Source organism: Apteryx rowi, unplaced genomic scaffold (genome assembly GCF_003343035.1).
Source record: "Apteryx rowi isolate R43461 unplaced genomic scaffold, aptRow1 scaffold_19, whole genome shotgun sequence".
Classification (NCBI taxonomy): Eukaryota; Metazoa; Chordata; class Aves; order Apterygiformes; family Apterygidae; genus Apteryx; species Apteryx rowi.
This window is the reverse complement of record NW_020448196.1, coordinates 1,057,628-1,083,968: the sequence shown is the minus strand read 5'-3', so window position 1 is coordinate 1,083,968 and position 26,341 is coordinate 1,057,628. Positions and strand designations below refer to the sequence as shown.

General features: G+C 37.7%; 1 protein-coding gene across 5 annotated transcripts in view; it reads right to left on the bottom strand.

Moving 5' to 3' along the window:
• Nucleotides 1-26,341, bottom strand: part of MAN2A1 (mannosidase alpha class 2A member 1) — a 130,908-nt gene that overhangs the window by 103,944 nt on the left and 623 nt on the right. For 3 of the 5 annotated variants that reach the window (XM_026062084.1, XM_026062087.1, XM_026062089.1), the window contains exons 2-3: nucleotides 13,238-13,498; nucleotides 2,107-2,251 (exon numbers count right to left, since the gene is read on the bottom strand). In XM_026062084.1, the coding sequence (XP_025917869.1) occupies nucleotides 2,107-2,251; nucleotides 13,238-13,498 (406 nt within the window). Of the gene's footprint in view, nucleotides 1-2,106; nucleotides 2,252-13,237; nucleotides 13,499-26,118; nucleotides 26,255-26,341 lie in introns of those variants that run through there. The other 2 variants (XM_026062085.1, XM_026062088.1) reach the window with 2 other exon arrangements.

The window sequence follows — 26,341 nt, the reverse complement described above, 5'->3', positions numbered from 1 at the left end:
AAGCTAAAGGTTAGATCCAGAGAGTCCTCACAGAATGGCAATAAGAAAGTGGTCAATTCTGTGAGGAGCATCAATAAGAGAGGCAGGGCTGCACAGGAGGAATTAACCCAATATATTCTACTTCAGACTACAATTACAGAAAGAATGTCCAAAAAGCATAGGAAAAGATTACTAAGAATCTTTAGAAAAAGAACCAGGGGATATGTAAAGAAGGGTTTGTAAGCCTGACTTGTTAACTATTCTTTTATGGGACACACAGGAGTTGTCAGAACAGCAGTCTGTCTCCTTTAGAGAAAGGGGCAGAGGGCTACCTCTACTGGCAATGCCTAGGCCTGAAACATCTAGCTCAGACTTGCATTTGTGAAGCCACAGTGTCGGTTATAATTCCTAGAGCAGGAAGAGGAGAGAAGCTACTGTTTTGATACACCACACTAGACCCACTCATGAAACAGCAAGCTTACTGTCAGACTTAGAGGGGACCTACTGATTACATTTGGAAAAGGTTACTGAAACCAACAGTCTGAAAGTCATTATTGGGGACAAAAGTAGTCTCTACTGATCTACTGAAAATGTGGCTAGGAACACAAAGCTTAAAAATGCAGGCTGTTAGTCTTCATAAGCATATAGACTGCTCCTGAAGACAAATCAGTGCTAGAACACTGGGCCCCTGATAAACTTTATGACCTCAGTGGACTCCGGGAAGTGTTATGCAAAGTTCTTCTCAGCTTCCCTCACACCTTCCTCTTACCATTCCTGAGCTTAACATTGCCTTAGAGCCACCTCAGCCTGCACTGGGCAGAGGTTTTGTTCAATCCAGCTTAAGTCACCTCCAGAGGGGTGAGGTGACACTAGGCAACTGGCCCCTAGCTAGATGCCCCTCTCAGACACACACACCCAAATTACAGGACGATCCTACCAACTTCCCCGAACGATTGGTAAGCTCCACACCCCTTTTTAAGGAGAATTGAAAGACTTCAAGTGCTGTACATTCCTTTAGGATGGTTTCAGACTCATTGAATAACTGTACTGAACATGGCTTCTCTCTGGGGAAGTTTTTAGGAGCACAACAGGAGAGGGAATAAATGGATACACAGTTCAACAAAAGACAGAGCAGAGTTTATACTTTATTTTCTCTGTTTATTCTACTAGACTTATGCTTTGTTATTTTAACTGTCATAACTGAATAATTCAATCCCTCCAGATTCTAGTGTTCATCTTCTGTTTTTCTGAGGTATCTAATACTTTCAAAATCACTTATGTTCAGACTACCATATCTTACTTCAGTCAGATGCATAGCACTTCAAATAGCAGTACAATTTAAATTGTTAGAGCATGCCACACAGTAGGAAAGTTTAAAATCACTGAAATTGTGGCTTTCCACGATAACATGCAGCTTCACCAACTTCTCATGGCCAGACTACACAACTTAGCAGCACTCTGCTACAGCAGTATAATTCACTGGTTTGTGGTGTATTCTAGTCACGTTAAAATATTATACAACCATTTTTAAATGAAGTGACACTTTCCCATTTAATATATTACACAGTAAAAATCCCCTTGAGAGGATGAAGTGGAATTATGCAAGCATATCTAGACTTCCACTTAAATTTATATTATCCCACTGTAGGTTTTTTCTTTTGGAAAATGGGGAGAAGGAAGGCAAGCAGGAGAGGGGAGAGAAGAAAAACAGTGTTAAGAGTCGAAAAACCTCAGATTTGTCATTTTCACCTTTTCCAAAAAGTGCACCCTAACACAGGCTGAGGGTTAAATATCTAAATCTAAAAAGTCAAAATAAGAACAGACTATATTTAATACAGCAGTGAACAAACTACCTGGTTTTAACAGCAGGATACATACACACTGTATTACTTTCTAATAGCAGCACTAAAGTTCTACTCTAATTAATACACACATACAGCTTTTATTGTAACAGTTATCCCTTGAAGTCAATGGAACTTAAATTATGTATCTGCTTAACTGCTTTGCTAGACTTAAGCCTAACACACTAAGTAGCAGATTTCAGAAAAACCCACATCTTAACAGAGATGGCATTATATATTTAATTCAAGCCTCTAGATATCCAAATCGATATGGTTAAAATATTACCTGGGTCATTATGTGAGTGAGGCACAACAAAAACTTGAAGCAGTTCACTGTCCCATTCATTTTCATTGTATGTGATATCAAATCCTTGTTTCCAAACACCACCATCTGGATTATCGAAAGGAAGAATGTCATAGACATCCAACATCTAAAAAGGGTAAAAGGAATATACAACATAAATTCACACACACAAAAAAAGTCTGCCATTAAAACCAAAGATGTTTTCATCAAAATCCAGTAATAATACTGGATCAGCTTGTTCATGACACAGGGAGAGATTAATTGTCAAATGAGTAGAAAGTTGACAAATAAAAGCAAGTTTCAAGTCACACTAAGACAATCAAAGCACTAGCAAGTAGAGAAAAGCATTTGACAGGCTTCATTCTGAGGAAACTATAGACTAAAATTGACTAGATAAAGAGTCAGAAAGAGACCTGAAAGAAGCAACCAAAAGGATGACAGCTCACAATGGCATTGGGGGACTGGAGCTTACACAGGGAGAGCAGTATAAAAAAATTGGAGAATATACTAAGTAGGGAAATGCGAGAAAGGAAGAGGACAAATTAAACAATCAGTAATAAAAGAGGACAACATGAGACAGATTGAGGCAAAAGTCAAAGTGACAGAAAGGAATTGAAAGAAACCAAAGAAAAAAGTTCAGAACTACAATCAACTGCTATGATAAAGCTCCTTTTATAGCTACTGCTGCCCAGTATATTATTTACTCAAGGAAAGATATATTTCATTTGTGTATGCAAATAATAAGCTTACAGGTAAATAAAATAACTCTGGAGTAACACTAACAAGTGCCTGTGAAGCTTATATACCAACAGATAGCTTCAARGAGATTCTTCTAATGTACGTTTAGAACAAAGTTACCATATCCAACTTTCTTTTTTGGTAAGGCTTTGCCTTCTTTCCTAAAAATATACTGAATTTCCCAGAAAAAAAAATTATGAACGGGGCAGCTTTTTACTTTCTAGCCAGTTTTTAAAATATAGTCCTCTTGAACACTTTTAAAATTTACTTCCTATTTTTGAATCATGTGAACACATTTACGAAGAGCAATTTCACTTCACATGCATTTTCCTCAAATTAAAACTACCAGATAAAGACAAATCAGAAAGGTAATTTAAAACCTGAACAGAAGAAGTGGCTATAAATTCACAATGCGTAAGTGTACAGAAAACAACTATTTCTAAGACAACAGGGAAGTTCTGGAAAAAAMTTTAGAAAAAGAGCAGCGAAGTTTAAAAAAAAATTCACAAAAGTAACTAGGCTTAGATGTTCATCAGCTTCAAAGCAATTTTACAATATGGTCATCTGTGATAATAGAGCACTTGGACCTAAAAGTTCATTCCAGAACTATGCACATAAGTGATGATTAAAAGTCTAAAGATATGTTCAGAAGATAAAGTGCTCGGATAATTTCAGTCCAATTTCACTACAACTGAAACACAAAGTCAATTCCCCCCCCCCCAACACACACACAATTTTGGTGATTTTTACAATCCAGAAGGGGGGGGGGGAAGGGGGGGAGCAAATGAACCACAATGGAAGTTATGAATTGTATTTTCCAATTTTAGAGCCAACTTGTATCTCAGAATGACATTGTAGAAAGGAAGATCACTGCAACTCTTCCAGCACAGTATCTCCTATATGGTCCCTAGTGCTTGAAGGTCTTTGTGCAAAACATGAGACATGAGACGTTTTGCCCAACATAGGGCATGTTCATATCAGGCCCTGATGCATACATAAAGCATTATTATAAATACAGAACATGCACAGAAGTTTCCTCCAGGCAGAGCAGACTTCTCTGAGGAAGGGGAAGGAACAAGTGGAAGAGCACCACATCTAATAGTACAGAAGACAGAAAGCAAGTGGAACATATGAGGATATAAAAGAAGGAGGAAAAGCAGCTTTCTTCTCTGGGGCTAACAAATAACCTTAAAGATTGAAATTACTCATGAATCCTCAAAGCAGCACAGAATTTCACCTAGTAATTAATCAAGGATTACATTTCATAGAAGAGATGCAAGCTCTGGAAACATGGGATCCAATAAAAACTATGAAAAAAATGTAATAGTATCAGACACTTGCAATGCCAAGTTGAAGATAATATTGCTAAAAAAACAGTCCCAACAAGATCAAGGTAAATTTACCCAGGAGACTAGACAGAACATTTAAAAATTCCCACAAAGTTAAATACTTATTTTGGTGTTCTTCAGTGCCAGAAAGGACAGAAAAGAATCTGTGTACACTCATTTTAGGTCCTTCATTGGAAGCTGATATTTTCTAAAACGCAGTGTGTGAGACTGTCAACGTAAACAGATCACTTAATCATGCATCAGTAATCATGCTTACTGCAGTCATCAGGTACAAAATTTCCCATTTGCTGTGCAAAGTTTGGAAAAAACTTTGAGAAAAAAAAAATTTAGTGATGTCTTGGACAGTATCTGCTGAAACTAAGGTAAAGTGTATTTCCAAGCAAGAATATGTATTGGGTGAATAGGAGAAAGGATCCTCTGTTACTGAAGTTGGAGCCTATTTTATTGACTTCCACAGCCCTGCAGCTTCCATTTAAGGTACTGGAAGCAAGACAGGAGAGAGAGAGAGCCCTTAGCTGAAGAAGTCAATACATCAGAGCATTCAGTGACTACTTGAGAAACTAAGCTTAAAAAGTAAAGGAGACAAAGTTTGCAAAAATTACATCAGAACGTTCCTCCTCTCACTAGGAAAGCAAGAACAACTGTGCATTTACAACATGTCTCATCTATAAATTGGTATGTCAGCAAGAAGGACAGGATGGCCCAAGCACAATAAATCTAGATGCTGCTAGGACAAAAGAATTTTCAGTTTCTAAAAGTTTTGGATATTGTGCTTTTGTGCCATAAGCACAAGGTGCATATAAACAACCAATTCAAAAAAAAAAAAAATTTACATTGTATGGTATGTTTTCACATGATCATATTGTCACACAAAAATACAGCAGTAATTGTAAAAAGGTCAAAACCTTCAAGTTTAACATACCCACTCTGTTATTAAGTAGTTTCTTCCACATGCCAGTGTTGAAAGCAGTGGTTAGTTACCCTGAGCCAACCATCAGCCAGTTCCTTTAAATAGAAAAATTGGGGCTTTAACTTTTATCAAGCTGTGAAGCATTTTCTACATTTTCTCTTTTTGTGCCTTGGGCTTTCAGATCATGGGCTTTTTAGAAGTCTTTTTATTCAGTATTCTCAAAACACAGATTAGATGCAGGTATTTCTCATCTGTTTTATTTGCACAATTGGGGTGCATAGCTGATCCCAAMTTTTTCCCTTATCATTTCATTCAGAATAGCTGACAAAAACATCAGTTTCAAAAGTTGTCTTCTGAWATACTCAAATCATCTGAGGTAAAAATGGGGGGGCGGGGGGGGGAAAGGCAATCAAACAATCAAACCATGGATTTAACTGCCCAAAACAGTGGCAATCGTATGACATTTACTGGATGTTCTCAAAAGTGGAACAAAATAAAAAACAGCAGTTAGGAAAGAGTCTTACTCTTTCAGTAGACTCCTATAACCAATCCTATAACTTAAAATCTAAAAGGACAGCATTTTTCATGAATGAGGAAAAGAAATTATTAGGCAAGCTGTTGGAATTGCCAGTTTTCACATGTTTGAAAAAGCAAGTCAGCTAGCCATTGAATTTGATCTCCATCTTGGGAGAAAATCTGAACAACAGGAAGGCAGGTGATTGGTAGAAATGTAATTTAAACATTTAAGGCATGCAGTTTGTTTACAAAAAGATTGTACATGCAAATAATTGCAAGTGGGGAATGAGAAAGAAGAAGAATTTATGGAGAAAAAGCAATCTGAGGTGGTAGTATAGGAGAGGGAGCAGTACAAGAAATAAGCGCACGGTATTATGTACTTCTCAATCAAATGTACAATGATTGTTTATTAAGGTCCCCTCTAGAAATGTCTTAAACTCTCCTCCCCCACCACCCCAATATAGCCTTGGATCTCCTGCACTCCATTTCAGGTAAAAAGCGGACCTATTCCCTGTTATCTCTGCATCTCAGAGTCTGTAACCTGATCTACTCATTTGAAGGTACATAACTTCTGTACTAACCCAGCTGTGCAAATATCTGAAAAAGCTTGTCTTATTGTACAATCAGTAGAAAAATACTATGCTAAAGGCATAAGCCAAATATACGCTTCTGAAACTGGAATAAGGAATTGTGCAACAAGCATGTGCTTTCACTGCAAATTCCTACACCCTCATATTCAAAGGGGCAAAGATGAGCACATCCACTGAGATAAATTCTCCTCTTCTGAGCAATTCTCTCAAAAAATTCTGCTGCAAGACGTTCCCTCACATAAGAAAAAAACTCAAATGGACCACTGTACAAAGGTCTGAAACACCATTTTACATAAAGGTTGGCTTCACTGAAGAATAATGATGAGGTTCAATGACATGGCATGAGACAACTGTAGTAACTCACCACTTCCAAAAAAGGAGAAAGGTACTGTTTCACCCCAATTCCACCTCTTACCTGATGCCAGCTCGCGTGTCCCCCAAGACATCTCTGAGTTAATTCACATTATTAATTCACAAAAAAAAAAAAGTAATCCATGAAAAAAGAAATTCTACAGGGTTAGTAAACTGAATTAGCTCATGGAGCAGTCTGACAAGTGCTAGAGTTGAAGCTGAATCAAGTATATGTTGAGTGGAAGAAGGAACAAACTAGGAAGGTTATGTGTAGAATTGACATGCAGCTCCTGTCACTCCAAAAGCTATTTCAGTAACAGATACCCAACAACTGAGGGCACCAGACATAATAGGAGCTGTTTTTCATGTGCTACTCTCTTCTAAAATGGTTTGAAATGGATAAAGAAAGAAAGGTGAGCTGCTAGTGACAGCAGGGCTTAGATGTTGCAGACAATGAAGAAAAGGAAAACTAGCTTTACTGTAACTTCAAGCATTTGAGAAATCATTAAAAAAAAAAAGCAGGAAGTTTTAATACACCAGCTCCTCTGATTTCTTGAGCTGACCATGTTAGCAATAGTACACTCCCCAGATATTTCAACTTAAACATAATTCCAATAAAACCAATGTAAAAAAGCACTCAGGAATTTTCTAACACTCTCTCCAAAGTAGTATCTCAGTGGAAAACCATGTTAGAATATAGTTGTACACCTGACAACTAACTTTCTTCAACAGACATTTCGCTTCCATAAAGACAGCCTACCGGAGTCAGTTAAAACATAAACACAGAGGAGTTAAAATTTTCTGATGGTAGCTGATTTCCTTTAAACCAGGAAACCTGAGAAAAACACAAACATCTGAAAGCCTAAAGATATTGAGGCCTTTAGCTCAAGATACAAAGAAAAGCAAGCAACATTACATTACAGTACAGGCCATTGTAATCCTAATGCTGATCCTAGCAATGCCCCAGTTGGGCTTATAATGTACATACACTAAATATCTACAACCTGTACCAGATCATCTTGTCAAGTCACAGCTGTGCCAGGACTGCTTCCACCTTAGGACAATATTCCTCACATACAGGTGCAATACTTTCTGTATTGCCAGTTCAAGAGTGACAAAGAAGGGCTGTATGGAAATTAGCATAATTGCATGTTTTCCTTTTTTAAATTTTGATTTTGAAGACCAATAATTATTAAACGAAATGCCAGTTTCTGAAGAAAATGAAGTGCATACTCTGCAAATCTGCCAGTTACCAATGAGTGACCTTAAGACTGATAAACTCTTCTGTGCCCTGGTGAAAAAGGACACAGAAAAGGCAAAGGTACTGAATATCTCCTTCACCTCAGTTTTTACTGGTAAGACCGGTCATAAGGAATGCAAGCCCCTGAGATCAGAGGGAAGTCTGGAGCAAAGAAGACTTATCCGTGCTGCAGAAGGATCAGGTTAGGGAACACTTAAGCAAACTGGACATAAACTAGTCCATGCACCCTGATGAGACAAACCCATGAGTGACAAGGGAGCTGGCTGATGTCATTGCAAGACATGGGTTATCTTTGAACGGTCATGACAATCAGAGAGGTGCCTGAGGACTGGAAGAAAAAAAAAAAAAAGTCATCCCTATCTTTAAGAAGGGCAAGAAGGAGGATTGGGGAATTACTAGGCCAGTCAGTCTCACCTCAATCCCTGGAAAGGTGATGGAGCAGCTAATCCTGCATACTATTTCCAGACATGTGAAGGATAGGAGGATGGCTGGGAGTAGTCAGCATGAATTTACAGTGGAGAAATCGTGCTTTACCAACCTGACAGCCTTCTACAATGAGATGACTGGCTTTGTGGATGACGGGAGAACAGTAGATGTTTTGTTACCTTGACTTCAGTAAGGCTTTTGACACCATCTCCCATAATATCCTCAGAGACAAGCTGATGAAGTACAGGCTAGATAAACTGTCAGTCAGGTGGACTGAAAACTGGTTGAACTGCCAGACTCAGAGGACTGTGATCAGCAGTACAGAGTCCAGCTGGAGGCTAGTCACTAGTGGTGTCCCCCAGGGGTTGATACTAGGGCCAACACTGTTTGACATTTTCATTAACGACCTGGATGATGGGACCAAATGCACCCTCAGCAAGTCTGCAAAAGATAGAAACTGTGAGGAGTAGCTGATACACCAGATGGTTGCACTGTTCTTCAGAGGGACCTCAACAGGCTGGCGAGATGGGCAGGGAGGAACCTCAAAGTTCAGCAAAAAGAAGTGCAAAATCCTGCACATGGGGACAAATAATGTCATGCACCAGTACAGGCTGGGGGCTGACCAGCTGAAAAGCAGCTTTGCAGAGAAGGACGTGGGGGTCCTGATAGGCAAGTTGAAAATGGGCCAGCAATGTGCCCTCGTGGCAAAGAAGGCCACCAGTATCCGGGGCTGCATTAGGCAGTGTTGATAGCAGGTTGAGGGAGGTGGTCCTGCCCCTCTACTCAGCCCTGGTAGGGCCACACCTGGAGTACTATGTCCAATTCTGGGCTCCCCAGTACAAGACAGACATGGAACTACTGGAGAAAGTCCAGGGAAGGGCCACCAAGCTGGTCAGAGGGCTGGAGCATCTCTCACACAAGGAGAGGCTGAGAGCTGGGACTGCAGTCTGAAGAAGAGCAGGCTCAGGGGGATTTTATCAATGTTTATAAATATCTGATGGGAGTGTAAAGAGAATGGGGCCAGATTCTTCTCAGCGGTGCCTAGTGACAGAAGAAGCAATGGGTACAAACTGAAAAACAAGAAATTCCATCTGAACATAAGAAAACCCTTTTTCACTGTGAGGGTGGTCAAACACTGGCACAGGCTGCCCAGAGAGGTTGTGGAGTCTCCATCCTTGGTGATATTCAAAACCAACCGGGCACAGTCCTGGGCAAGCTGCCCCCTGCTTGAGAAGGGGGGATGGACCTGATGATCTCCAGAGGTCCCTTCCAACCCCAACTATTTTGTGATTTCAACAATGAAAACACACTTATTTAAAAGCAAAAATTCATGGAACTGCACACATTCCTATGAATTTGACTCATGGATGAGATCTGAATTTCACATGCAAGGCTTTTACACGCTGGTTTCTGCAGACTGCAAGATCTTGATTTTAATAAGTCCATGGTGTAGGTAAGTATAAGGTAACACATACTAGGGAAAAAGTGATCTAAAACCATGCTTGTATAATTTTGAGCTCAAGAGCTGGGAGTTACTACTCAGGAAAGAGATCTTGGAATCATCACTGACAGTTCTCTGAAATAACTGGTTCAGTATGAATCAGCAGCAGTTGGGGGAAAAAAAAAAAGGCCAAGAAGAAATTAGGACTCCAGAACCTCCACTGGAATTAACCCAAGCCAGATCTGGTTGAAACCACCACAGTTATGCCAAGACATCCAGAAGACAGACGTTAAATCATTTTCGTCTCTTTTATAACACCATCCCCTATAGGTACTGCTCAAGACATTAATTAGAAATTATATCTATCATTTGACCAGGTTACATGACTGCAAGTTAAGAACAGGTTCTGCGTCAGTGAGAAGCAAAAGAGGTTAAAGATAAACATTTCCTTGGGCTATTTAAATTTCATTTCTAATTATAAAATACTGGTATAGTATGCAAGGAAACTGTAAAAACAGAGGAGACAAACAGAAGATCCAAAAGGACACTGCCTGCCTCCTTTATGGCTGCTTAAGATGACAGTCAAATTATTACAAGCTTTTCAATAAAAACATTTGAAAACTTACCATAAACTGTCTCTCTTCTATATTGGCTAATTCTTTTTCTGTACTTAGGAACTCAAACAGTTGAGGTAAGATGAAGTCTCGGGCAAGTGCCACAAAACTTGCCCAGTGAACCCTGAACTACTACATAGAAGAAAAAAAGCACTGTTCATGCCTCTTCTGGCCACCTTTTTAAGAGTGATTTACACTCCTCTGGTTTTAAAAGTAGCAATATGAGCACATTGTTAGATGCTTCAGTAATTGAGGGGGAAAAGAGGAGACRCTTCACCATACCACATTGACCTAAGAGACCCTAGAGCTCAGTATGATGGCTATTGAGGATCCTATCTTCTTTGAACACAAACTCCAGATACTCTTCAAACTACTGACCTACAGAAATGTCAGGTCATGTCTATATTAGAGCCAGAGCTCCTCATTATGTTGATTTTACTACCTAGCTTCCTTTGAGTATGACATTTTCATCTTTTGAAAATGGTATACATTAGGCTTCTATTTAATTTGAACAATATCAATTCCCAATCCAACATAACATCCTTCCTACGAACAAATGCCACATGTAACATAGTATCATTTCTTGTTTTACAACTCCTTCATGGAAAAGAAAAAGAATCTATCARTTAGCTTATCCAAGAATTTTTTGGCTCTGATGTTACTAGTAACTTTTTTCCTCCAACTTACGCATAGAAAATGTCTCTCAAAGTAACAAGTCCTGGTAATATTTCTCACTGAAATACTACCAAGGTTCTTTAATGGATATTTGGATCCAATCTTGCAATGGTCTCTACACTGTGGGAAAATGTAATAATAGATTCCCTGAATTTATTCAGTAAAGCCTCTTTTACCTTCATTCTCCAAAGTGACTTTTATCCAAACACATTGTCTCACTTATATGATCCCTTATTTCTTTCTAGTTTCTCACCTAATTCTCATACACCCACTCTAAAGAAACAGGGAAAAAGGAAGGTCAAAATTTGTAGTTATAAGTTAGTGTTTGTGAATAGCAGATAATTAACACTTGTTAGCTGTTTAAGAATTTGTAAATTTGGAATCAGTATACATTTTTTTAATTAATGTCCTTTAAACAATCTACTCAGAACTTCCCTGTCTTTATAAAAGACCTAAAAAAATAAGTTGACTGAGCTTGCAGAAGACATCAGCCTTGGTGAAGTGTTAAATAGTGAAGCTATATTCAAACACAGTAATTTAGATCAGTTAGTTAAGTTGCTGTTAGAAGAATTCTACAAAAGTCATGGGCTTAGATTCCATAACCAGTGTTAATCAGACATGCAGGATGAGAAATTGTACAAGGAAGCAGTACTAAAATAACTGAAGGATCATGGGGGATAACTGGATGAGCACAAGGTACTAATCCAATGACATGAAGAACATTACAATGCTCCCTTCTTGTGCAAAGCAAGGAAACATCAAGTGTGAGCAGGGAAATATTAAGAATATTACCTGCTATACTTGTTATTTACATATATTACATATGACCTTAGACATACAGAAAACAATCAAAAAGCAGCTTAGCTACTACAACCTAACAAGTCATTAACTGAGACGCTAAACAAAATGAGCTGATCAAATATATGTTCTGAAGTGCTGCAAATGTGAAGCAAACCATAAGGACAGTTTAAAGAAACATATTTTACTTTGCATTCATAATAGGCTTACAACATGTCCGGCAATTTAAACCAACAAGCTTTACTTCTAAATTCACAACAGCTCACATTTACTTCCAATTTATTTCTAGTGCACCTAAAAAGGTACATTAGCTAAAGYGGTAACAGGCTGCATGAGGGGATAACCTGTTAAAATAGAGTAACTTTAACATTTGCAATCATATGTTGACACTAACTTAACTTTTCTGCACAGAAGTCTTAATGTATGTTACAGTCAGATACTACTGCCTTTAAATAACTAGTTTCTCCATAAAAGACATACTGTATTAAGACAGTGAGAATTACCTGCCTATTCCTGAACATCTTAAAAGCATTTTAAGAGAGATATCAGATCTTACAATTGTTATAATATGAATATTTATTCATCTTGAGTCCACCATCTTCCTCCTACAGTAGAAATACATTCACTTCCAGAATGAGAGCACTGGACTTCAAAATTTAATCTCTGCTTTATAGTACTATGCATATTCATAATACTCCCACAAGATTCCCCAAAACAGTACAGATCACTAACTGAAATACTCCATTAAAATTGAATATGTAAGAGTCAATGAACTCACAAGCCTCACGAAAAAGCAAAATAAATTCAACTTGAAGTATCTGACTTTAAAAATCACCCCAGTTTATGCCAACAAGCCAACACGGTAAATGGTAAACATTCTTCATTCCTGATCCGGTCAAACCAAAGTGCCTATACTAGGATGCCAATACACAGAAGCAATTTTCAAAAGGGGACACAGTACTTGAGGTTTTTTTTTTTTATGATTATTTCTTAAGCATGCTCTGTCAGCTCCTCAAGACCCATATACACATACATCCCTAAAGACATTTTTCTATTTCCAGCTTGTCTGAGATCAGTTTCAGAAGAATTTTGGGAGGCTGACAGAGACTGTCAGATAAAAAAATTCTTTCCAAAGAATTTCTGATCGTACTGGACAATAATCTCAGTTTAATCATTTCTTTAAAAACTGAGGAGAAGCATGCTGAAATGTCAAGTCATCATAATCACAAATTCAATTTCTATCCAGTTTAGTAAAGATAAGAAGGAAGGGTTTCACAAAATTTTCAGTTAAGCACTACAGTCACCTGAATAATTCTGTTATGTCTTAGATTACAGCAATGGTGCTTATGAGCAAAGTTTTACTACTAGTTAGATGTTTTCAGCATTATGTAAGGTAATGATAGCTAGAGCTCCAGTGAGCCTAAAAGAAAGAGGTATTGCTTACCTGTACTCCTGAAACTTGACTTCTACTTTTCGAAGCAAACAAACAATCCTCAGAATCAACTGCAAGCAAAACTGAAGCAGAAGGAAGGAGCTCAAACAGAGATCCTTGACTGAAGTTTATAGCCTCAGGATTTCTTTGACCATCCTTTACTGATTCACTTAGATTAATTACAGAATCTCGTATGTTTGAAATAATCTCATTATTTTCTGCCAACAAGCGTTCTAAATGGTCTATTTTTTCTTGCAATATTGAAAGCTGGCCCTGTAAAAAAAAAAAAAAGTTGTCAGATCAATTCTTCACATAGTTTTCTAATTTCTGTTTCACTGTAGTGTATCCTTACACACACAAAATTCTTTATTCTGTGTTTTGTACGAAGACAAACTATGCAAGAAATTGAATCAACACATGAAACCTTCTACTCTCAGAACAAGAGAAAGCAACAAAAGGCATTTTCTGTTATGAATTTGAATTTATAGCACAAGATCTAATCAGTGATACAGAGATATTCTTAAAAGGTCACACTGTTTCAAGTACCAATTACTCCAACTTCAACTTTTTTCATGTCCATCAAAGATTTGCAAAAATCTGATCTTTTCATTTATCATATCAGAATATCAAAGGGAAAGTCACTTTTTAGGAAGCAGCTGCATCTCATGAAATGAGATTAATAGGATGTATACATTTTATTTTTTTCCAGTACACATAAAATTATATTTCGTTATGAAACTCCACAGCTTTTAAACATATCTATATAGAATACTGAGTTTATTATATTCGTTGAAAGAGAGAGAAGAGTTAATAAAAGCATTTAACAGGGGGAAAGATCCCTTAACTGCCTAACCGTACTAGTAATCTATATAATTAGACAGTTACAAACATTAAAATAATCCTGTAAAAGACAGCTTAAACTTACAGCTCTGTCAGTCAGAAGGTCATTCCATTACTGAACAGAGAGATTTTGTGGTTGGCTCTAGTGTGCACCAGAAGAGGGAGGACAGCGAATAACATCAGTATGAAGTGAAAGAAATCAACCCATCCCAAGTTGTGGGAGGAAGATACAGACACCACAGAAAAACTTGACAGAACCTAATTACTGAACCCCTGGATCACAGGAGGTAGCATAGGAGAAGAACAAGGTATATGAAAGTGTCTGAACTCTCATGTATTCGAACCACCCCCTTCAATTGAGGAGGTGAAACTTTTCAGACATGAACGTATTAGTTTTTAGAGTCAGAGGAGGCCAGACCATTTAGTGGGTTTCTAAGGTTATTTTGGCTCAAGAGTAATTTCTTTCTTTCCTCAGACTGATTTCAATCTGACAATAATAAGAAAAGATAGAGAACAGAAATGTTACTTCATGTTATTAAAATTGAGAACAGACCCCCAAATATGCAACGTACAATTAAGTTTTGTCCAAAAGATGTTACTGCAGCAAAACCCTCTGCAGATTCAGACATTTACACTTTATCTATTAAATTCAGCACAAGTAACACTGACTCAGTAGAAGGCAGCTGTTCTGTGATCTATGCTTTTTAATGACCAGTTAAACTTTTTCTTGCACCAATGCCTTATTATATTAGCATATATTCGTATTATACTCTCGTATTAGCAACAGCCTCAGTAAATGAGTCTTTTTCCCTTTTAGAATCATTCCCTTGAGACATGCTTTTGCACTTTCCTTTAAGGTACAAGCTGTTTTCCTCAAATGCCAAATTAGTTTTAACTTCCGTAGTTCAGTTCGCAAAGGATTAAGCCTCCTGCTTAAATTGTGACATGCACTTTCTTTTGAATTATGTTCACTTTGAGAAGTCTGCAAGAACAAAAAACATCCCTTATAAAAAACATTCCTATAATTCCATCTCCACAGCAGGTCTTTGCAGTTCTGTAAAATATATGTTTTATTATTTTTGAAACTTCACAGTTGAAAAATTTGTCTCTTCATTTCCTAGACTGTGGAAAGTGCTGACATAGTCTCTTTTTTATTTTTTTTGCCTCGTTTAATAAACCCTGAAAGCAATAACAAGTTTCAAAATGCAACTCAGATAAACACTTAGTGTTTCCCAAAAGACAAAAATACATTTTGGCAATAGACCCAGATTAAACTAATTGATATGTAGGGCCAATATCTTAGAATCTAAACAGTTTAAAGGCAAATACTAGAAACCTTTCAAATGTATGAATTGTAAAGAAACAGGAAATCAATAAGCAGATGATTGGGTACAGGAAAGAAAAAAATAACTGTAGTCCCATGCCCCCTGGTGGCACACAAGGAACAATTGAGACTAAAATCTTTCAAATGTTATATTTAAGGCAGTGCATGCATTTCTTAAAATTAGTATTTTCCCTTTCAGTGTCTGTGAAACCTAAAAAATGAAAGATTCCTCCACTCAGACAATTAATAGCCTGCTTTGCCACTTCCTGAAAAATAAAAATATATAAAATACCAATTGGGGCTTTACAGGCTGCCCAACATAACCTTCGGTCTTTTAAATTCTTAAGAAGCTAAAATACAGCTGCATCTACACAAGTTATTACCCATTTCACTGCACATGGCTATGGTTCACCAAAGTTACCAAATACATAAGCAGCCAAAATGCTTTTCACACCTGTCCACAACTCTACATCCAGCCTTCATAACTATAAAATCAGACAACTTAAAATTTATATTCTCATTCCCATTCCTTCTGGAAATATTCTACATCTTCCTACAAGAGAACAACTACGTACTGTTTAGCAAAACACTATTATCTACCTGGTCATACGTTAGACCACCAATCTGCCTCATGTTGTCTAGCCAAGTACTGTCTCTCCGACAGTGGCAGTAACAGATGCAGAGAAAAAAGTATTAAAGACAGACACACTTAGACTGATCTTCCTTTTACACAGGCTCCCAACTTCCATGAAAGACAGACTTCCAAAATTGGAGGTCACATCATATTAAACATCTCTAGATGGWCTGTTCCTTGAATTTATTACACTTTAAAACTCCAAATATGCTAGGATAATAAGTCCTACCATTTTACTGTGTAGTATGTGAGAAAATATATTATTTTTTAAACTTTAAGCCATGTAGCTGCTTAAAACCCTGCTTCTTGTGTTATGAGAAATAGTAATTTGTCCCCTGTTCATCTTCAAGCAATAATGATTCTATAGACTACCATATCCTTCCATCAGTAATTTATTTTCTAAGATGGAAAGTCTACTTAGGATTCTGAAGAGCAGCGATTCTTAGAAGTACGTTAAACACAAAACTACTTTTAACTGTGGAGRCAGATACTGTTATTTGGCGGTGGCAATCCTTGCAAAGCCCTCCCATCCTGAACTTAACAAAGGATGCGAATTAGGACTCTGCTGCTGTCTTCTCTGCAGACTGAGATGCACGGGGTCCCTTTTACAAAGCACTGAAACATACCATCTACCAACCCAGCTTGAACACAAAACAACTGACAAGCTACAGTTAAGAACAAACTTAGGGCCTCATATAGCACCCAAGTTACAACCAATAAACAGCCCTATCTCAGTTTTTTTAAATACGTTTATTTCTATCATGATATGAATTGGCCACAGAAGTTAACTTTAAGATACAACAATATCACAAACTAGAAATGGGCTCACGTTTCCATTCAGTAAGAAAATAGTCAAAGTAGTGTCAAGAATTCATCTGCAAATTTAAAATTTCAGGTGGATCCAGAGTATGCAAAAAATACCTGCTTTTTTCATTCCACACTCACCTTTTCTCCTTATTCATTTTAACTAGGTAGTAAATAATGTTTAGAATGTAGTATTCAATACTAAAGCTTTTTAAAACWTGAGATAAACATTAAAAATATTCCAAGTCTTCAAGACAACGAAATTAACACATGGAAACAAAACAAGTTCAGCGACAACCTTTTTAACAGCAGGYGACTGAACTGCACTGCTCAGCACAAATTATCAAAGGCAAATAGTACACAACAGCGAAGTTGCACTAAAATGTTTCATTTTACTGATTTATTATGTGCTAGTAATGGATGTTGATTTACCAGTAAAACATATTAGAAACATTTTACAGGAACCTCAAACTGGTACTAATTAAAACATAAATATAGAATAAAAGAAACATAAAATAAAACACGGAAGTCTTGTTCATGAATAAAATTGTACTCTAAAAGTATTTTGTTTTAAATTAAAGTTGGAAATTTTTCCACACAATAGGGTTTTTTTGTGTTTGTTTTTTAAATCTACAGCAGAGATGCAACAATTTTACCTTAACAAATTCCACCGAAGTTCTTGTAATCTACATGGCATTGTAGATACTGGATAGAAAAATTTGGTTAACCGCACAATTTATAACTGTCAGCAGACTTCCCCCTGAGTTTACAGCATTAATTCTTCTCAGAAAAGAAGCTATCCGGATCCAAGATTGCAAGTCCTGCCTAACAGCACAGAAAATTGGAAGGACGCTTTTTAGGTAAGCATGGCTGAATTCAAGTGGAATTCATTAAAGGATGTTCTGTGAATCTACACACTTGTTTTACATAAGGAAATACAATGTAAAACTATGTGAATCATCTGACCTAAACAATCTGTTAATTTGTTTTTATAACTTGGGTTTAAACTTCTTTCTTCTATTTCTCTCTGCCCTTGTTCATTAATGGATTGCACAAACAAAGATTTTATTCAAAAAGCAAGAAAGGTAACCTTGCTGTCACTCCACAGAGATGGCAAATACTACTATATGAAGAAGAGCAAAGGATCAAACTCAGTACTGAAAATAGGTACAGCTTCATCGGTAAAAGAACGGCATCATGTGAGTAGCATATCTGTTTGCAATCCCCATAGTTACACAGGCTTAGACTGAATCAACTAAATCTTCCCAGGTACATTTTAATTTGAGAGCAGCACAGACCAGCTCATTCTCCCCCCATTTGGAACAAAGGCAGTTCATACATGTTAGCTGCACTGGGCAAACGACTGCTACCACCACGTGAATCAGCTACAAAAACAGTTCCTTCTGCTTCAGTCAGTCTTAACCCTTCAGCAATTTTCATACCCCAAATATTCCATAACAGCCTGCTTTCTCCACTGCCCTCTACTTCTCCTTCTCCATTTGCTTCTGACACTGGTCTGATCTGTAGCAAGTCTAAGACTCTCACCAGAAGGAGTGAGCGGCAGCCCAGCACAAGGAGGAAAACCTCATGTAACACAATGCAAGACCAGGCTGCTTCATTCCAGGAATGGACACATTCCAGGGGAAGGGACACTTTCTCCCACTTAAACATTCTACATTGCAGAGAGGGCATTAGCTCCAATTTTCACTTTCTCACTGAACATTCACTTCCTCTTTATATGCCTGTTGAAAGCAATTGCATTTAACCATCAGTCCATCGGGAAAAAGGCATCTAGTCTAAATAATTAAAGTGGGAATATGAGAAGCCGACAAATCAGGAAATCTCATGAGAAGAGGCAGGCATTAGAGACTTCTGAGGTTAAGTCAGCTAAAACTTGGTTATTACATGACTTGAGAGTCAGCCAGCAATCACCAAGTGCTTACTTCAAAAGCAGGCAGTGCCCATTCTCCTTCTCACCCAGAAAAATGAGCAGGAGACTGCAGTGGACAGGCAGTGTCCTGCTTGAGAGGCTCTAGGGCACAGAGGAGCTGTGGTGAAGAAAGAGTACTGCACTGAACAGAGTTCTCGAGGCGACACAGACTTCAAGCCAAGGTTGTCACCTATACAGATTTACAGCAGTAAGTATTGCGGAAACTGGACTCCAGAAGTCTTACTTTCTGGCTGCACTGAACTGCAGCCATCTTTCTCCACCAGTCTCTTGTCAATAACTATTTCCAGGTACATCTCCACAAATCACACACAAAGTTCATGCCAGAAGTTAACTAAAATCTTGGTACAAGCTTCTGAACAGATGGCAGCATATTAGGATGACAAGACCAGAAAACATTCTCTGCTCACTGTTAGAGCACTGCGCAATGAACAAAACATACTAAATGTAGAATTTAAATGGTCATCTCCTGTACAGAAAAAACAAGCTTGTAAAAGCTAAAAATACAGCCTGATATAGCAAGAAACTTATTATTTTAATTCTCTAAGTTTCATCAGTTATTCATACTGCAAGGTAAGACAGAGTCAGAACAAAAAAACAATCCAATACATCAGTCAAGAGCACAAGTCAAGGTTTAAAGCCTGTATTAATCTAGGCGGAAGGCTTATGTCCATTTGTGGTAGCGAAACTTAAACAAGTAACCCCATTAAAAACTCTGTAGTGAAACCCTACCTTTAAAGTACCCTTCAGAACAAGCCCCACTTTGGGGAGGCACTGGGATTCACCCGAATTAAGGGAACTACAAAACAAAGGTCTTCTCTCTTAAAACGAAGGCATCCTATTCCAAAGATGAAGCAATCTGACAAATAGATTCTAAGCAACTGATGGACTTCTACATTCTGCTTTACCAGAGTTAGAGATAAATCTAGAATAAAAGTATTTTGAATGCTTATTTCTGTTAAGTTTCACATAATTTACAGAAAGTGAAATATGACGTGCTGTTAGTGACTAATTAGACACTATCTTCACCTGATTTGGGGGCAGGGAGAAAGAAGAGARGGATGGAGACAGACCTAGAAATATTTTCTGTTCTAGAGTCACTTACCCAGGCTGATATTTTCCAGGTTCATTTCCTGTTTTGATTCCCCTCACTACCCTATTTTCAGTTTTTATTTAAATTACTAGCAGCACAAAACTGGCAAAAATGGCATTAAGAGTATGGGCATTTTAGTGATACTTATTTCTATTTGATCAAGTCAAAACTTAAAAAAAAAAAAATTCAATCGTGTCAGACAAAAAAAGGAAAGTAAGAGAAAACTAGGAACCTCTCTCCATTTAATTTACAGAGTTTAAGTTAGGCATTGATCTTAAGTAGCAGAAGTAGCTGTTCTCTCTTATAAGGCTTGTTGCTATCCTTCTGAAAAAACACATTTTCCTCAACATTTTGCACCAAATTTAAGACTAATTGAAGAAGGCTATTAGCCTCTCTTTGGCTAATTTTACTGTTTACCCAAAACTTCACATAAAGTACACAAGCAACAGAGACAAACACACCCTGTGAATACTAGGAAGTACAAGGAATTCTTACTGCCCTCTAATTATGTTTGACCCTCTTCCTTTACAACGGACTAAAGGTTCAACAGAAGAAATCTTAATTTCTCCTTATCTTACATTCAGGAATATCCTTGTGATACTCAAAGGCTTTCAGATTGTGGACTTTGGTGTAGTTAATAAGTTTTTGTTTATTTATTTGTTTGTTTTAAAACAAGCTGACTTGTTTCAAATTTAGGTAAATGATGATCCCTTTTGTGGGTTTCTTCAATGAACATTCAATATTCTCTGACAAGAGAGCTATAAGAATGCTACTAAAAGTCACTGTGCTTGCAGTTTTTCAGTGCTCAGAAGTCAAAAAATGACAACTTCAAAATTAAGTACAACCTTAATTACAACTATCCACATTTTAGAGTAATAAAAAACATTTTCCAAATACCTGATCATACAACTTCCTACACTTTCTCATGCAGAAGTGCTGTATTTTGTTACATGCACATAAGTTAGAGAGCTCACAAATGAGATTCCAAAAATATACCAATTACTAAGAACATGCAACAACAAAAAGCAAGTATTTACTAATGTATGTTAGCCACTGATTTCAGCTATCTCACTATGGCTATGCACCTAGCAAAACTATAGTGGGAGAAGGTATTTATAGTATATAAGAAGTTATTTAGAAAACAGGAAGTGTAGAGACTTGCTAACGCTGAAGGAAACAGAGGTGTGCACTGCACGGAATTGGGGCATAATAACTATCAAGCATAAGCTGATACGTGGTAGCTACAGCTGCCTCACTGAGACAGGGCAAACTGAATGCAGTGCTTCCTTACAGCAGGGGAAGTACTACCTCAGCAGTACTCCAGAGTACAAGTTGACAAGACCCCATTGTTTAATACACAGACTCAGCACTGCTGGTGCTTCTGACATGTATTTGGTCCTAATTTCCTATTACTATTGCTCCACCCTACCATGAGTCATCTCTTTTTTGGCCAGCTGGTACTACTTTCAAATTATTGGCAAGCTCAGATGAAATAACACTCCATAGTGCAACAATCACTGCTAGTGCCACTTGTGCAGAAGTATTTGATGTATCACATAGATTTCTTCAAAACAGGAAGCCAGCAAAGAAGCTTTAGCAGTAGCATCAACAGCCAGTCCCTTAATACTTTGCTGGAAGGACACATAGGGGAAATAAATAAATAAATAAATAAACAAGCCAGATGTTTTTAGAGGGACTGTACTTGATCATCTCTTTAATGCAATGCAATTTCTGAGCCATAAAAATATTTAGCATACATTAGAAGATCAGAGCAAGGTTCAGATAATGGTGGGTGGTCAAAGGCATTAGAGGCTGAGAGAGAGATTCAAATAAAACTTGTTTAAAAAAAAAAATCAAAACACTAACTATGGATGTTGCTACATGTAAAACCAAAACTGTGCTGCTAACATGGGGAGCTTTGTGCTTTGACTTGCAAAGGAAAGACTAAAACTGAAAAAGAGCAATCACTTGGTCCTGTTCTCGTTATCAACAGGCATCATGGCAGAGATGAGTTTTAAAAATATATTTGCAGAAACAGCTTTGCACATTGTAGGGATATTTCCCATAAAAGCCAAAGCGAGCTGTGTTAAAATGTTTAGAAGAAGAAGCCGAGTTCCAAAGCATCACCTATCAGGCAGTGACAGAGGATGCTGTGTTGTGTTGCTGTGTTGCCTTCCTCAGGCAGAAATTTCACTGAGCATGAGTTTTGATATGAAGACTACATAAAGGCCATATATTTCTGAAGCAAGATATTCCCACAAAAAAATCCTCCTCTTTAATTAAAAACTTGGATTTTTAATGTTTTTCTTCATCCTAAGAGTATCTCATGCATGCTCAGGTTAAATCAAGCAAAAATTAGAATCCAGAAGAAATACAAAATATTAGAATATGCAACTCAAAGAGAATATTTTACCAACTTCTGTAAATGAATAGCTTTTATGGGTCTGTTCTAATTCAAAGTAAAGTTAGCTGAGAAAACAAGGAAAGTTAGGTTAATGATTTTTCCTATTTGGGTCCAAAATACAGAATAGATTTATCTGTGCTTATCAGTATTTAGTATTTGTCTGTATACAGTAACACAAGTTCTTCAAGATAAGCTACCTATGGACATTCCACTTTAGACTTGTTTTAAATTAAGTTTTCATTTACCAAGATCAGTTTAGTCCCTGAATCACTTGTGCCTCAAACTCAGGGCGCATGAGACAATGCAGGACTAACCACCACATCAAGTCTCTCCCCACTGTATGGTCCTGAGAGTTCTCTGAGGAATCCTACACAATGATCTATGGTGACAACTGATACAATAATTAACTAAGGATCTAAGGCTATTCCTCCACCTTGGGCCTGTCACTGCATGCATTGTGTCCTGTCCTGAGACAGGATACCAAGCTAAAYGGACCTTTAGTCTGATCCAGTGGTATCATCCTCACATTCAGTATTACTCAGTTTAGAAACAAGTGTAACCATTCTAGTAACGCTGCTGAAGCTGAGAAGGGCAAAGCAAAGCAGATATCAAGGCCTGCAAGTCCTTGAGCAGGTCCTCCCTAAAGGCTGGCGACCCCTCTGAGGCAATTCTGAGCTCAATGCTCCAGAGGCTCTTTCAGAGCGTTCCTGTCCTGAGGCACGTTCTCGGTAAGAGCTTCAGAGATCCACCCCAGAGCCACGCTGAAAGAACACAGAAAAACAGTGAAGGATGGAGGGAGAGGCTCCACAGAAGAGTATCAGAGTCCATGATATACTTTAGCAGGAAGAGATCCTACAATAGCTAGAAACAAGCTCTGGGAGAAAGACAGAGCTTCTGATATGCCAGAAATCTTAAGAAATAACATATATCTGACAGCCAGGCAGGATCTATAAAGATAGAAAGCATAGATTTTGATGCAAGAATAACTATTACAGGACAGAGGGTAATAAATCTTAACTTCCATGTACTGTAGTACCTAATTTTTTTAAATTAATGGCGACTCCAGTTCTATGGCACCCTGCAGGTCTTCTGATACCATGTTTTAAACGATGATCAACACCAATGATTACAAGACTATAAATCACTTCATTAGCTCAAGTTCTACTACAGTTGCCACAATGCTATCTTACCATGGATAGTGTGGACAACGTTCTCTTTAAGACAACTGATGCCAGCTTTTGCAAAAAGACCTGAAAAGACACAGGCTATATACTTAACAATATTATCACTGCCTCCCAAGCCAAACCACAGATTCTCTTTAACACAGCAGTGAAAGGCACTTAAAATATTTGGTTGGAGAATACATGAAGGCAACTGTCTACAGATATTTACCTATCTTGGGGGATTTTCTCCAAAAATTATTTCCACAGGACATTTCTGTTGGCATTCTTAAACAACCAATTGAACTCTCAGACTGGACATCAAGCTCAAGAAGGATAATTCTTGACCACACTGGTAGATAAGCCTGAAAGARGACGATTCACAAGCCTGAGTCTGATGCACACTACCCTGAGAGCAAGAAAAGAGAAGATGGCTGGAAGAAACCATGGAAAAATTCCAAGACTTAGCAATTTCATACAAGTACAGATTAACAACTACAATAGCAAAAAAGAATAATCCTAGAAAAACAGAAGTTCAACTATGCCCCCTTGATATGAAACCAAATATTCTGGAAATGAATTGGAGTGCCAATCCTAACCATTTATTGTACTGCTGGTATGAGGTACAACTATTCTTTAGGTGAATGCAGACCAGCCAGGCACTGAGAGCTAAAAAATCCCAACTCTGATCCTGATTGCATTTATAGCAAAGCCTAGAAGACAAGCACTTACAAGCTCTTTTCAGAGCTCAGTGTATGCCACAYAGACTGGAAGGAGAAAACTAATAAACACCCAACTTCCAGGACATGAAATGTGAAGTATGTTGTTATAAGGACTGTACACAGGAACAAAGTTGAAAGACTAGCACATTGTCAGAACAGAAAAAGTAATGAAGTGGATCTATCCATTAACTTGTAGGGGAAAAGAAAAAAATATATATATWTTTTTTAAGAAAATAATTCTGACCCTTGTAACTGTGAAAATAAGAGCATGCAAAGCAACACTGCCTTCTTATATCTACAGATACAGACAATCTACTGCTGCCATAGGTTTTTTGTGTTTTTTTTTTTTTATAAACAACAACAGCTTGAAGCTGTTACATCTGTGGCTAGTTTCACTTATACTACACTGCATTCTGGCAACACTGCACTGACAAAAAGTTTTTTGTCAGTTGAGGCAGAATTAAAGCTGTTGCTTTCAAATATTGGTTGTGACTTCTGTTCTACTCCTTATCTTTCATATTAACTTTAAACTAATGTGTTACAGGGCTCAAGACATTTGCTAAGTTCCAGGGTTTTGCAGTTGTAACAAAGTGAAAAATTTCTATTCAGGACACTGTGGGCAGCAAAAGGAAATGACAAAATCAAATTAGTTTCATATGTAACTTCATGAAAAGATAAAGTAATATGAAGGAAAAGTGCAACTATTCACCCCAAAGGAAGGACTCAAACTGAATGACAAGCAGAAGATTCTCCAGTAAGGAGGAACAACTCAAAGGAATTTAGATATGGAAAGTGGGGAGGGGAAGGAAAAAATAAAAATAAAAGAACCACTTTCCTTGCAGCTGACTGACTGTTCTAGAAGATAAAGAGGAGGGAGTGGGGGTGAAGGTGAAAAATCTGTCTTTGGTGAGCTTCATCATGTAGAAGGAAGAGATGTTATATCAGATTAAGGTACCAAGCCAAAGTCTGGTAAGAGTTAAAGCTATGGACTAATGTTGCAGTATAGGACACTGCCAGGACTTTCAATGRCAAGATATTAACAATGGAAAACAAAAATTTCTAATACATCTTCTATATTCACTTAAGTGTTTTGAACCAAATCCTGGCATTTAACAAAAGAGAGGACACCCATGTACAAGTTTTGCTGTTCTATTCTTTGCCTGGATTCAGTTCAGCTGATGGAATAAAGACATATGATTTACTAATGTAAGATACTGACCCTATCACCAAACCAGTATTTACGCCTTCCCTTGCACCCCACCTTTTTTTTTTTTTTTTTTTTTTTTTTTACGACACACAGTATTATTCTTCTGCTGGAGCTATATATTGAACAGATACAGCTGCAGTAGTCTGGGCTTGATTTCTTCTCCTAACCCTTTTTCCTATTCTCTTAGTTTCTCTGAAAACTGGTGGTCAACCTCTGAACTGTAACTTGAAGCAAGAAAGGCAGAATAGGTCTGTGCTCTGTCTTTACACTCAAGCCAATGTTTTTAATCTTAAACAGAAAAAAAATGGTATAAATTATTATTACTTTCACGTTAAGTGAAGAATTAGTGACATTCTATGAGGGAAATAAGATTTAGTTTTTAAATAAGCCTTTTGAGTTCTTATACTCACTTGAAGCCTCACTGCTGCACTAATACACATTTTCATTTGTTTTATTTCCCCAAGACAATAAATATGGTGCAAGCATAAATAAACTATACCTTTATCACTTGATTTTCTGTAGCTTATTTTGGTCTACTACTGTAAGAAAACAAAACTATTAATACTATTAATCAGTATTCTACCATAGCATTCTATGTGCTTTCTGAAATATTTTTTCTGGCCRTAGATAAATATTCCTTATATCAACTGCACCATGATAAACAGCTTTTAAAATTTCTTCCCTACAGTGCAGTCAGGTATAAGAGCCAGTAACAGCTCCAAAGTAATGCTCAGCGAAAATGAGAGCAGTAACATACAGTCAGCATTTCTCTAAACCCGCCTGTTGATGCCATTGTTGAGGTTTACCCTCGAGTTCTCAGTTTTCGGTAGCAACTCCTATTCGCACTCAGTAGCAGTTTCCAAAACGCAAAACCCTGCGCCGGCCCCCTACTTCCCGCCAGCCCCGCGCAGGGCGACCCGGGGCCGCAGCGAGGCTCCCCGCGCTCCCCTGCAGCGGGGCGGCGCGCTAAACCCGCGCCC